We start from the raw sequence: 14,322 nt of genomic DNA on the forward strand, positions 1-14,322 counted from the left end.
AGTAAATTTGTGTTTAACCTTAAAGATACGTTTGTATGTTGAACAGTAGTGTTGTTAAGAGGGAAAAATGAATAGTACTTTGTATTAGCCAATCTAAAAGTGAATAGAACAGGAATAAAATTAAGTTGATAAAACACTGGGTACATAGAATTAATACACTTATGTTTAACAGTAAAAGTTATCGAAATAAAAAAATTGAATCCATCCTGATTACTTTAAAATAATCTAAATATCTTAATAATATTATATGTCCAATACTCTATCGTAGAAATTGAATATTGATCCACGAAAATAAATCAAGAACAAACTGTCAGAAATGTCAGGATATGAAAACTACGCTTAATAGTTTGAAGAGTTTATAACACTTGTCTGTTGTTGCTATTACTATCATTATTATTATTAATTTTATTATTATCATAAAGATCAGATACTAAATCACAATACTGATAGTCCAGAGATGATGGTAACTAATAGAGTTAAATCATATCCAGAGTGAAATAATAACAATTGCGCCGTATCATAAAATGGTTAAGTCCAGAGTAGTAAATTGTTGAACATTAATTCAATTTGTGTTCACCAGGAGACCTGAAAATTCTAAATTCTGTTCTATATGGTATTATATTTGCCCTCTGCCACTGGTGAATGTAATACTATGACAAAGTAACTGTGCTATCAATTCCGCACGCGAGATCGAAGGTCCTGGGTTCGAGTCTCACGTGAGGGATCATGGATGAGCACTGTTGAAGAGTGCCATTCTAGGACGAAACAACATTCTAGTGCTTCCGGTTTTTCAATACATACTTACATCTGTTGCCCCCTCGTGGAGGAGCATAGACCGCACACCAGCATTCTCCATCCAACTCTGTCCTGGGCAATCCTTTCCAGTTCTTTACAGTTAACATTTATCCTTTTTATACCTGCTTCTATTTCCCGGCATAATGTGTTTTTTGGCCTTCTTCTTTTCCACTTCCCTTCAGGATTCCAAGTTAAGGATTGCCTTGTAATGCACATTGGTGATTTCCTTAACGTATGTCTTATCCACTTCCGACGTCTTTTCCTAATTTCCTCTTCAGCTGGAAAGCTGGTTTATCTTCTCCCATAAAACGCTGTTGCTGATAGTATCCGGCCAGTAAATGTTTAGTATTTTGTGTAAACGACTGTTTATAAATACTTGTACCTTCTTGACGATGGATGTAATACTTCTCCACGTTTCAGCTCCGTACAAGTAGGACTATCTTGACTTTCGTATTGAAGATTCTAACTTCGATATTGGTTGACAGGTGTTTTGAGTTCCATTTGCTCCAGGTTTTCAATGGTGATTTAAAATTGATTCACTCATGATATCAATCCGAAATCAACAATCACAACCTTATACTAATTAAGTCAATTCACAATGTTAATTGTAAAGATACAATTTCAAGAAAAAGCTAAACCAATAAACAGTAATAATTAACACCGTGGGATGCCTGCCGACTAAGTGGTCTACCGGTTAAGTGCTCTGGTGCGAGACTGGTAGGTCCTGGGTTCGAATATCGCGAGTGCGGGATTGTGGATGCTCACTGCTGAGGAGTCCCATAATAGGACGAAATGGCCGTCCAGTGCTTCTAGGTTTTCCTTGGTGGTCTAGCTTCAATTGACTCACGCTTTCAACTATGAAAATACTGAAATCTCCACAAAACCCCTTCTGATAATAATAGTAACAATTCGAAAAAAAATTAGGAATAAAATTATTTTTATTATGTAGTGGTTAATTATAAATCAATAAAATTTAAAAATAAGGGTGTGGTGATTCTGACCAGTAATCTCTTTTTTGGCGCTGATTATCTTAGAATCAATGATGATGATGATAAACATTGATGATAAATTTAGCTTTTATTGAGTCTAGTTTTTTAAGGGGCGACTGGATCAAATAACTTAACTTAAACTATAAATTAATAAAATTTATAAAAAGATTTTTTTTTAACTTTAATGATAAATGAATAGATATATATCTATGTAGATGAACAGTACATGTATGTATGTATGTGTGTAAATATGTATGCGTGTACATTAACTTCCAGTGTGTGTGTACGTGTGTGCATATTATTACAGCTGAATGTGGTGGGTATAAACAAATCCAATATACATACATCAATGAGTGTGTAATTTAAAACCATTTTTTTTTTAAATTTTGTAATTTCAATCAAAATCATAACAATGTTATGTAATTTTTAATTTTGTATTAGTCTCCTCCCGACCCCCCTATGTATAACACAATTTGAATAATATATCTTCTGTCAGTCTCATTCTTTATATATATGTGTCAGTATGTGTTTCTACCCATTGAAGTTATATACTGAAAAAGAACTATGAAACATACAAACAGACAAAAGTAATAAATATACACATACATATACATACATACACACCAACTAACTAATTGAACAATAATAAATTTTAAATAGACAAGGTTATGAATTGAAGCAAACAAACAAAAAATTTTTTAAATATGATTGAATATTGTAATCAACAAAACACAATGTAGAATTCTGATTTCTATTTTCAATTTCACTTTCTTTTTAAATTAAACTCTTTAATTAATTCACTTGGTATTGTTTTACTTTTATCTTCCCATTGTTGTTTAGGACTGTAATTGATCAGTCTCTTGTTGGATATATTGGGATGCATGTACATCTAGCTGACTAGTCTCGAATAGGACGAAACGCGCGTCTTGGATTCCACTGCTAGCCAATATTTATCTTTGCTTATAAAGTCTCTGATCAATTATAAGCAGAGATGGACAGTAGATGTTAGCAATGGAATTCACGAGACGCGTTTTGCCCTATTTGAGACTCTTCAGTTAGATGATGTATCTAGAATATCGAAGCAGTTCAAACTAGGCATATACATGCTAAGAAGAGATAGATCAGTCATAGTCGTTAACATCAATATAAAGATTCAAACAAACAATACAAATGAATTATTTGATTCATTCATTTGTCATGAATAATGGCAGAAATTTGTTAGCCGTATTCATGAAAAATTAATTAATATTGTACCTTGTGATTTGAGCCCAAAGAGATCGACTGTTTGAGATTCGATAGAACGGCCACTGTCATAAGACAACACCCTGGTGCTAATAATACACAGGTTGATTTGGGATAAATAAGATGGTACTTTCAGGATAGCTTGATATTCCAAACAGAAATCAAACACTGAGGTGGGATAATCCTGTTTATATTGTAACAACCAATAATATTGAAGTACGTAACAAAATTAACAAACTAAGGCCGAAAACAGATAATCGGATAATAACAAAAGTCTTTGAGGGAATATGAGTTTGAAAAATACTATTTATTAAAGAAAAACACCAACATATATTAACAACAAACTAAATAACTTGAGCTTTTCTTGTCACCTAATCTTGTGTAGGATTTACATCGCTTTAAACCACAAAATGATTCAAGCTTGGCCGTTATTCGAAACCTGGAAGCACTAGATGATTATGTTATCATAGAGTGGGACGCCACAGAAACATGCATCCACGAACCCAAAAGCTTCTATCTTATGCGCGAACGCATGATCTCTAGACAATTTTTCCTTCATCCGATGGTGTACATGTCTATTTTTAGTCAATACTTTCATGGATTTTAACCAATTAATTACTACATTTACTACCTTTAATGAAGATCTTTGAGATTATTCAACCGTATTGCAATCATATCCAGCAAATCCTTTCTGTTAGTTTAGTGGACATCAAATTTCTTTTCATCAAGTAATTTCTTCCCCTTATGTAAATTCTGTTTTCCCAACTATCTCAAATGTTACCTGTAAAGAATATAGGAGAAAAAAACATTATGGATTAGTGTTAGACATAGAAAAAGATGCACATCAGTTACAGTCTTATAAGAAGTAACTTCGTCTTAAAATTGTGCTAAATTTTTATTCGCACAGAAATTTCAACATATTAAACACTTTGGAAATAAACCATAGGACAAAGAGCTTAGTTATTGTCGAAAAACAACACTGAAATGAAAAGCATAACATATATTACATATATTCTAAACAAAAGTCAAACACTGAAGTGGGATAAGCCAATAACGTGGCTATCGGAACTCAGTGGCCGAGTGGATAACGCGATGGCGTTTGAAGCAAAAGGTGCTGGGTTCGAGTCCCATAGTGAACATCAACTCTGTGATGCAGGTACATCCAGCTGACCAGTCCCATATAGGACGAAATGCGCGTCCTGGATTCCACTGCTATCCACTATCCATCTTTGCTCATAAGAAAAAAAAACTGTTTAAATTTTAAAATGCATGAAAATTGGTAGGAAAACTATACTTATTAATTATAATTAATCAGGTGTTTCAAAACAGCACTGTCTTTCAGAGTCCATAAATTCACTGTTAACGATTAGGGTTATCCACTTGCAAATTAAAAAGAAAAAAAACTGTCCAAAATCTTATTGACTAATCAAATTTATGCGTTGTCATCTTCACCATCTTTGTAAGTTATGATAGTTAGCATGCTTGACGATAAAAATAAAGTATACGAATGAATAATAGTATTTTTTCTTGTTTAAATAACTAATACCAAGTCTTCATTGTAAGATTATGACAAAACGGTTAAAAATACTTGCGAACATAATGTTAAAAGTTTGTTAACAGTTTAGAATCGTTTAAATTTAATCTTAGATCGAATATATTGTTTGTTTGTTTTCGTAAGGTAAATAAATGTCATTTAGGGAATTATTGGTTTGAAAACTGTTTAATAGTACAATGCATTATAAATATGTTGCTTAAACAATAAATTCGTCTAACAGTGACTGTTCTTCCAATTCACATCACTAACTGACATTAGTTAAAGAACCTATTAAATCCAAGGAAGTAATGGACAGCTGTTCTCATTGTATAAGGGAATCTTTAGCAATCTTCATCTACAAATCTATCACAGGAAATCAAACTCAAAAACTTTGCATCTCGTGGATAGCATTAAGCTTCTAGATCATTGAGTTGACAATCAATTGTTTGATTCTACGAATAAACAGAAGTTTAGTACTTTCTAATTTTAAATGATTGTTAAATTAAGATCCAGTCCTTGATGTAGAAACTACAAAATCTAACAATCTCTAATTCTAGTGTTCAACTATTGTACGGCTGAAATTTACATATTCATCCAATATTTTACTAAATACAATGAATATGTAGAAGAAATGAATTTGGTCAAGAATAACCAGTGTAAAATAACAGGAAACAATGAGTAAAATCAACTTGTCATCAGTATAATCGAGAGGCTAAACAAATTAACTAGTTTTGTATCGTATTTTTCACAATTTTGTTTCTCTTTATATCATCAGATCTGTTTTCTCTAAACTTTCATTAATTTGATTTTATTCTGATGTTTTACGAACACTAGCATGGATTTTTTTTATCAGATTAAAGAAGATATTTGGGATAGGCACCGAAAAATATGGTAAACAGACTTGTATATTTAAGTTCCCCAGTAACTAGCAAAGGGATTTCGGATCCTTGTTTCATCCTATATAAAACTCTTCAGATTAAAAAATCTAGCATATCTTGAGGTCATTGTTAAAATTGATACTCGAATTCAGTATTTTTCGTTAGTGGCCATCTAATTTCAGTGATAAAAATGATAATGAGTTGATTTTTGGGTTGAAAGATTCTATGTTAATATCTTAATGTGAACATCAACATTAGAATGTGGCAGATTCATCTAGATGAGTTCGAAATAAAACTAACTCGGATTCTGGATTCCACTTCTAGCTACTATCTGATCAATGAGTTAATGACAATCTGCTTAGGACATACCAATACTAAAAGAAACTGATCAATTGCAATCCTTCAAAATAACAACGGAAAGATATAAACTTTTACAAATAAATCACATAAATGTTAATCTCTCTGTTTATTATTATTGATTATTTCTTTAATCATAATCTGTTCCTTGAAAAGAAAAGACTATACGTTTGACATGTCGATCATAGTCACTTATATATTTATTTCGGACTTAAAACAATACCATTCTAACCTGATGTATAAAGCATTTAATATAAAATACTCTCATTTTTCTCTATGTTACGTTGGTTACTAATGTTTGACTAGTAAAATTAATATTTTGAGTATTGAATCATTATTCATCATAGGATTATAATAAATTGTTCTGTATATTTTTATTGTTTGACAATTGGGTTTCTTTTTTATGCAATTTCTATAAGATTTTTATTTAGTCTCATTCTTGTCTGTTCATCGAAATAATTTTAATTGTGTGTGATTAGAATAAATATAAAGTAAATATTAGTGAAAAATGATAAAGTTACACCAAATATAAGTTTATATATAGTTGAAATCATGAGTCAATTGAAGTTAGACCACCGTGGAAAACCTGGAAGCATTGGACGGTCGTTTCATCCTACTGTGGGACTCCTTAATAGTGCGCATCCATGATCCCGCACTCGCGAGATTCGAACCCAGGAGCTATCAGTCTCGCGCCCGATTACTTAACCTCTAGACCACTGAGTCAGCATCCAACGGTGTTAATGTCTAACTTCAACCAATCCACGAAATTGAGTAACCATTTCACCAGTGTCTTCAGTGAGTTGATATCTCCCAACAGACCTGGTTAAACTCCCGTAGTTACTGCTTCTCACTAGAACACCAGGAAATACCTCATGGAGCCAGTTTAATGAAGGGATTTTTCCTAGGTATTATTATTATTCTTTTGAAAAGAATACTTTGACATTTGCATGATTCATAGGGTTTCATGGTAAATAACGAATTCCTTTTTCAAGAAAAAACAACAACAATATAGTGTACATTTTCATTTCAGTTTATTCTGGATTTTTTAAAGTGATTTCTGCTCTTTCCTTAACAAATAAAATTGATTATGAACCCGTTCAGTATTATGTAAGTTTTTCTACTTAGGTTATGATTACGTTACTTTGGTAAAACATTAACTGGACATTGACCAATTTTGTCCATTGAAATTCAAAAAAAAAAGAAAATATATTTTGGATGTCTCTTAGACTATATGTCTATCTATCTACATTCAGTAAATACACCTACTCGTATTTAAAACATTCTAACCCTTTCAATTGACGATACATTTCAAATATGATTGGTTAATGTATAACTGGCCGTATGGAAAATTCAACCAATCATATTCATGAGAGATAGGGGTCAATTCATGTTCATCCAATCTGTGATGTATATAATCTAGTCAATGTAAAAGGGTGTAGGTGGCAATATGATATGTATCAATGACGCTTTTATCCGCTAAAAATGTTAACCTCTCAATGAGGTAAACATTATCTGCAGTATGGATTTTAGAAAATTATCTAAGAAATTATGTCATCACTAGCATAGCTAACAGAGAAAAAAACAACCCCATTGTGTTTAACTAATAGATACAACCTATTCATATATCAATATTGTAATCACGAATGGTAGCCTACATTGTTTAATTATGAAATTTACTAACATACTGTGTTGAGAGACAAAATTACAATGATATAAGCTAATTGAATATGATGATAAATCAAAATATCTTTCTTTTTTCGAAAATGTACCCACGCAAATGAAGGATACAGAGAAACTTGACACATTTAAACAAATACACATACAGTGTGTGTGTGTGTGTGTGGTTGGCAACAATTCATGTTGACTTTTAATTCATTGATAATTTTCATTTCAATCAAAATGTATTTCATTATTCTATTGTATACAGTATAATTATATAACTCACAATTTTAGGGCACTCAATGAGTATCTGAAGTATAACGCAAAGTTTATACAAGCGAAAACATAATTTCGGATTCATTTTCATTCGGTATATTTAATTATGAAAAGAAATAAAGAATATCTAATTGGATAGTATTGTTATTATTATAATGAAATAACATTTAAATTATGTATCAATCACATTGTTTATTATTCATAATTCTATTAACAATTTACACGGTGAATATTCTTCAAGGATGTATGAAATCATCAATGTTTTATCGTACACCAATACGTACACGTTCTCATGTATTTGTACCAGGTGAATATCAACCAAAACAATTAGAAAGTAATTTAGAAGCAAGCGGACCATTAGATACAAGAGATTTTCATAATCAATTTCCAAATAAACGTTTAGTACGTGTTGATTCACCATATATTATATTCGATTCTGAAGAAGCTAGATGGATGACAAAAGTGAGCAACAGTTGTTATTTCTTTTTTTTTCCGCTTTTAAATACTTTTCTCTTATACTGTAATAAATGTTACTTGATTTTTTGAAACATATTCAATACATTGATCAACTTTTTCACTAAATAATCAAAGCATTTCTAGTGAGAGGTCATAATTGATACATTTCAGGTATGTTTGGAGTGAAACAGTCATCATTAATGCTATTACATGTTCGTTGTTTTATATCTGAATGCTTTTAATCATTGATTATTTTCTATAAATCATGTAAGTTAGACGTCTGACTCCTGTTGAGATTGTAGATGTACACTGTAGAGGAGTTCAACGTTAGAATAAAATAACTATTCGGTACCCTTTAGATTTTAATACTACTCCAAAAGAAGTTAATATATAACAACTATAGTCTATATATATTTCACTGAAAAATATATTTCATTTGTCACTAATTCACTTCCAAACATATAACAACTTACAACCAGTTTTTTTAAAAGTTGTTTTTTGCTATTTCATTTAATAATTACAGTTAGCATATTCTCCTCTTTTCATTACGTTATAATATTGTGCACATATATGTAATGACTACATTTATTAGTAAATCGCATTATTTTTCTACATGGAATCATTGTAAGTGTAGGGAGCAATATTATGGACTAGTTGAAGTTAGACATTTCACATCGTTCGATTCCGACTCAGTGGTCTAGCAGTTAAGCATTCACGTGTAAGGCTAAAAGTCCAGGGTTCGAGTCCCGCGCGAATGATCATGGATGCCCACTGATGAGGAGTTCCATGCTAGGATGAAACGGCCATTCAGTGTTTCCAGGTTTTCACTTGTGGCTTAACATGGATCTGTTCATGATCTCAACAGAAAAAAAAGGAATAATTGAAAACATTTTTATAGTTGAAATCATGAGTCAATTGAAGCTAGACCATCATGTAAAACCTGGAAGCACTGACGGCGGTTTCGTCCCATTGTGGAACTCCTCAGCAGCGTGCATCCACGATCCCCTCTCATGATTTCAACTGTAACATTACTGAAATCTCCACAAAACTCATTCTGAAGAACATTTTCATTAAAATTTGAACATTTCAAGTTAAACGTATTACAAAAAAATTCAACATATGGTAAAATTATTTACCAATAACATCTGACTCTAAATGATTTTTTAAGAAAAAAATTATCATTACAAAAATTAATTTTTCTAACGAAATCCTCTTGAAATGATACAATAAAACTGGAATAGATAATATACTTCTGCTTTCCCTTATGAAATTTATATTGATTTCAATAGAATAAAGTTGGTTACATGTTTGTTAATAGAAAGAGTTTATAATTTTTGATTGTTTAAAATTGCGAGTTATAATTGGGTTTAATGTCTGCTATCAAATGGAATCATTCTAAACAAATTTGTCTTGATAATAACAAGTTCTTCATAATACGCTCTAAATCCATCTAATAAGTTAGTAATTTTATATAGTTAAGATTATGAGTCAATTGAAGCTAGACCATCATGGAAAACCTGGAAGCACTGGACGGCGGTTTCGTCCCTTTGTGGGACTCCTCAGCAGTGTGCATCCACGGCCCTATCTCGCGGAATTCGAACCCAGGACCTACCAGTCTCGCTTCCAAGTTTTCCATGGTGGTCTAGCTTCAATTGACTCATGATCTTAACTATATAAGATTACTAAAATCTCCACAAAGCCTCCTTGTGATAATAATTTAGTAATTATCTCAAATGATAGAGTTTAGGGAGAAAATATTGGACATTTTATGTCTAAGGTATTGGGTTCAAGTTTCAATGTGAACATCAATACTAGAATAGAGTTATATCCATTTGATTAGCCCATCATAAATAGAATGAAACATGTATCCTGGTTAACATTGCTAGTCATATATCAAGTTATTTATTTACATTTTAGTTTCATTAAAGCATGAGTAGATACCAATTTCATTTATTAACTAACCACTGATTATTTAAGAATAGCCTGACAATTGTTTTACATAACTAATTAGTTTGAAAGACATTGAATTATTGAACATTGAATTATCTAGCCCGTTTTTTTTGTTGTTCACATCAAAGAATAAAACTCTATATTTTAAATAAATTCAGCCTTATTAATGTTATTATTAGTTCAAAATCTCGTTAGATAATTCTAGTTCGTTGAAATCATGTGTCAATTGAAGCTAGACCACTATGGATAACCTGGAAGCACTGGACGGCCGTTTGGCTAAGGCTTCAATAAACCTTAATATTCACCCTTTTACATTTTTGTACAACACCACAAAAGTCGAGGTAGATCAATCTCGCGAGGCGAGATCGTGGATGCGCACTGCTGAGGAGTCCCACAATAGGATGAAACAGCTGTCCAGTGCTTCCAGGTTTTCCATGGTTGTCTTGCTTCAATAGACTCATGATTTCAACTATATAAAATTACTGAAATTTCCACAAAACCCCCTTCTGATAATCCTAGTTAGCTTGTAAAAATGAATTTTTAAATAAAACAACGCATGTACAAGTAGACAAACATTGTTTTTAACCAGATATTTATTAATCTTTATTCTCATTAAACAGAAATATTTATATACATATGAAGTCGTGACTAATGGGGTTCAATCCGTGTCTGGTATCAGATAGATATTCATCACAGGCAATGTAAGATAGTCATGCAATATTATGCACTGATTGAAGTTAGGCATGTACACAACTGGATACTGGCACCGCGGTCGACAGGTTTATCGTTTTCACCTAAAACCGAACGTCCTTAATTTCAATTTTGTTCACGGGGTTATGGATGCACGTTGCCGAAGTGTCCCATTCTAACACCAAACAATCATTCAATGCTTCTAGGTTTTTAATTGTTTTCTAACCAAGATCATTTCATGGATGAAACTAGGAAAATTATTCAATCAATCGAGAGAATTCATAGGGCAATGATAACAATAAAAAAGATTACATAACTAAACATAAGAGATAAAAAAAACTGTAAATTGATAGTGTAATGACAAGTGTACTAGTTGTGATAAGAGTAATCAGTACATGAATCATTATTGTTTCATAATAGGATGTAAATTAAATTCGTCCTACTTGGTACTTGTCAGCTGGAGACTGATCAATTTCGGTCCTAAACGCTCGTCTTGGATTCCACTGTTAGCCACCGCCCATCTTTGCTTATAATTAGGATAATTGCCTGGTTCAGCTTAATTCAGTCGCAAGGGTCATAAATGTGATTACTTATTTTCGATGGATAAAAGTAATCGTCACTGTAATATTTGTGAGGGAAATAACACGACTAAAGTTCATAATCCCCGGATTTGGAATCGTGAATGCATATTGAGGATAAAACGGCCATCCAATGCTTTCAGGTTTTCAACGATGATCTAGCTAAGATCAGTTCGTGGTTAGATTTATGAAAAAAATCAAATACATGTTGAAAATTAAGTGAATGATATAAACTTTGTACTTACCATTCGTCATCATATTATTATTGTAGTGTAAAATGAGTAAAGGTGATCTTAATCATGTGTTACGTTATATTTTTGTAATGTATAGTATTCATAAGATTCTACCTATCTTTGTAGTTACCTAACTAATGGGCTTCACATGCGGATGTGCCTAGCTAGGTTTTTATAACGTAACAGTGAGTAACCATATTTCATATCTCTGAAGAGAGCAAGAGCGAAAAAGTGAGAGCATATGCTACCTCATGATTTCAGATGAACACAGCTGATGAGCGTCATATAGAGGAAGAAATACAGGTACTGATATTCTTGTCGATTGCCATCATCTACTTAATAGGATCATTATTTAATTCCATAAATCCAATAAAATATAATTATTAACAGGGAAACATTTGATAACGTTTATGATATGCATTTGAAAGGGTTTGTGTTTTCTCCTTGTTGATGTTGAAGACTCCAATAAATTAGTATCATACTAAGATCACGAAATGATCTAAGCTAGACCATCATTGGAAATCTAGAAACACTGGATGGCCGTTTCTTCTTAGTAAGGTACTCCTCAGCAGAAAATACTCACGAATATGCAACTATCAATCGAATCCTAAACCTTCGGTTTTGCGTACGAACGCTTAACATCTAAACTAACGTGTCTAGGTCCAGTGGTGCTGAAGAGTATCACACTAAGACAAAACATCTTTCTAATACTTTCAGGTTTTCAAATGGTGTCTAACTTAGATTGGTTCGTGATTTCAGTAAAACTCAACAATTTTCACAATACCCATACTGGTAGACTAGTATCCATTGAAATCTGTGCTTCCTGGATGAATTTCTTCGATCTTACCATTTAGTCGTAAATTTTTTTTCAAGTTAGATAGTGGAATTGAGGCATAGGTGCCTGATTCTACTTTCTATTCAAATTTCAATCTGATTACTAACATCGGAACTTGGCTTGCACATTCAATTGATCATGAATGCACAATAATGAGTAGTCTCTTGCTAGAAAGAAACAACTGTTTAATATTTCTTGATTTTCAACGATAATCTAGCTTAAATTAGTTCGTGATTTGAACTATGGAAATTCTACTATCTCCATACATTTTTTATACGAATAAAAAGTCTCATTTTTTGAATGGATATTAAAAAATTATTTTACAATTATCAGAATGGGGATTTGTGGATATTGTAGTAACTTTACTAGTTGAATTCATGAATTGACCAGTGAAGTTCAACCCGTGCTGGGTATGAGATAGTTATCCACTCCAGACAATGTATGAAGGGTTGCGCAAGATCATGGATCGATTGAAGTCAGACACTGACTCGGTAGTTAAGCGTTCGTGCGCGAGACCGAAGGTCCTGGTTTCGAGTTTGGAGTGAGAGATCGTGGATAGACACTGTTTAGGAGTTCATTACTTGGACGAAACGGCCGTCCAATGGTTCCAGGTTTTCAGTGGTGGTCTAGCTTAGATTGACTCGTGAATCCAAATGAATGGTAATCAAGGCACCTGTTAAATATATTATTAAAGTTAACGTCTTGAGTGAATGTCAGTGGAATTTTTCACTTCAAGTTATAAACCATTATTACGAGACAGTGTAATTGACAAACGTTAACATAATATAACCATCTTACCTTGACAATGAAAGGTTTACCACAATTTCCTTCTGTATGCAAAAGTCAAGTTGAAAGCACTTCATAGAAATGGCCTCTGCAAAACGGAGTAGAAATGATGTATACTGTCTGTGAATTATTTTGAATGCTTTTTAGATCTCCACGTTGTTTCCACTGTCCATTAAATGTTTAATCTCACTTGAGATTAGTTTACTTCTTTTCTGACACAACTTACAGGTGATATATTCGGAAAACCTTGTAGATGCTGTTCTTTCATTCCTTCCTATGTATTTACATTCACAAGTACATGCAAATTCACAAATAAATTTAAAGATGATCTCAAAAGGGTATTGATCCACTTCTAGTTAGTTTAAGGAATATCTGATGTTATAAACAGAAAATAGTTGGACTGAATGAAAGCTTATATTTAGCACAATCAATGCCTCTTCGCCTTTGAATGCAAATCGAATGAAGAGAGATTTTCCGTTAACATTTGCTTGTTTAGAATTTTTCATAATCATTTTTCTATATTTCATAATCAATTTCTTTGGATATCCATTTGTTATAAGGCACTTTTCAATGTATGGTAATTCTTCATGTATTTTATCAGTTGAACACAACTTTCTAGTTCTGTTAAACAGGGTTTCGAATAAATAATGTTTGTAGCTAACATGATATAAACTATTATAATCTAAGTAGTCCCCTCGATCTATATTTGTTTTCTGAATATAATCTCGGTTGTTCTGTGGTGTTGGCTGCTTATGTCCACATAAGTAGTATATGGCGATGGTCAGACATAGAATGTATTTTGGCAGAAGACCGATGAGGAGAGAACTGAAATGAAGCGCAATCGGTAGGAAAATGCATGAACAATGGAATTAGAGAAGATGGATTGATATTTACAGAAGGAACAGTGAAGATTGAGACAATTGGTTGTTAATTTGCAAATTAAATGTTTGATGTATGGTCAACAGAATTTAGTAAGATAGTCTGTAATTTGTGTCTAAATACATTCGATTGTCCCCAACCGGTGTTCTGTTCACTACAGTTCCACTGTTCTATTTTCAGATTTA

At 32.3% G+C, this 14,322-nt stretch overlaps 1 protein-coding gene and 1 non-coding gene across 2 annotated transcripts in view; both read left to right on the forward strand.

The window, feature by feature from the left end:
• Positions 1–4,095: 4,095 nt before the first annotated feature.
• Smp_tRNA_01924_Pseudo_TTG.1.1 lies at positions 4,096–4,162 on the forward strand. Its single transcript has one exon. It is a non-coding gene (tRNA).
• Positions 4,163–7,904: 3,742 nt separating this feature from the next.
• The window catches only part of Smp_172600 (putative sonic hedgehog), a gene marked incomplete at both ends in the record, with an annotated part of 42,643 nt that continues 36,225 nt past the window's right edge, over positions 7,905–14,322 (forward strand). The window contains one exon of the mRNA XM_018796515.1: positions 7,905–8,192. Within this exon, the coding sequence (XP_018651649.1) occupies positions 7,905–8,192 (288 nt within the window). The remainder of the gene's footprint in view (positions 8,193–14,322) is intronic.

The sequence above is a fragment of the Schistosoma mansoni genome, chromosome 4, assembly GCF_000237925.1.
Source record: "Schistosoma mansoni strain Puerto Rico chromosome 4, complete genome".
Lineage (NCBI taxonomy): Eukaryota > Metazoa > Platyhelminthes > Trematoda > Strigeidida > Schistosomatidae > Schistosoma > Schistosoma mansoni.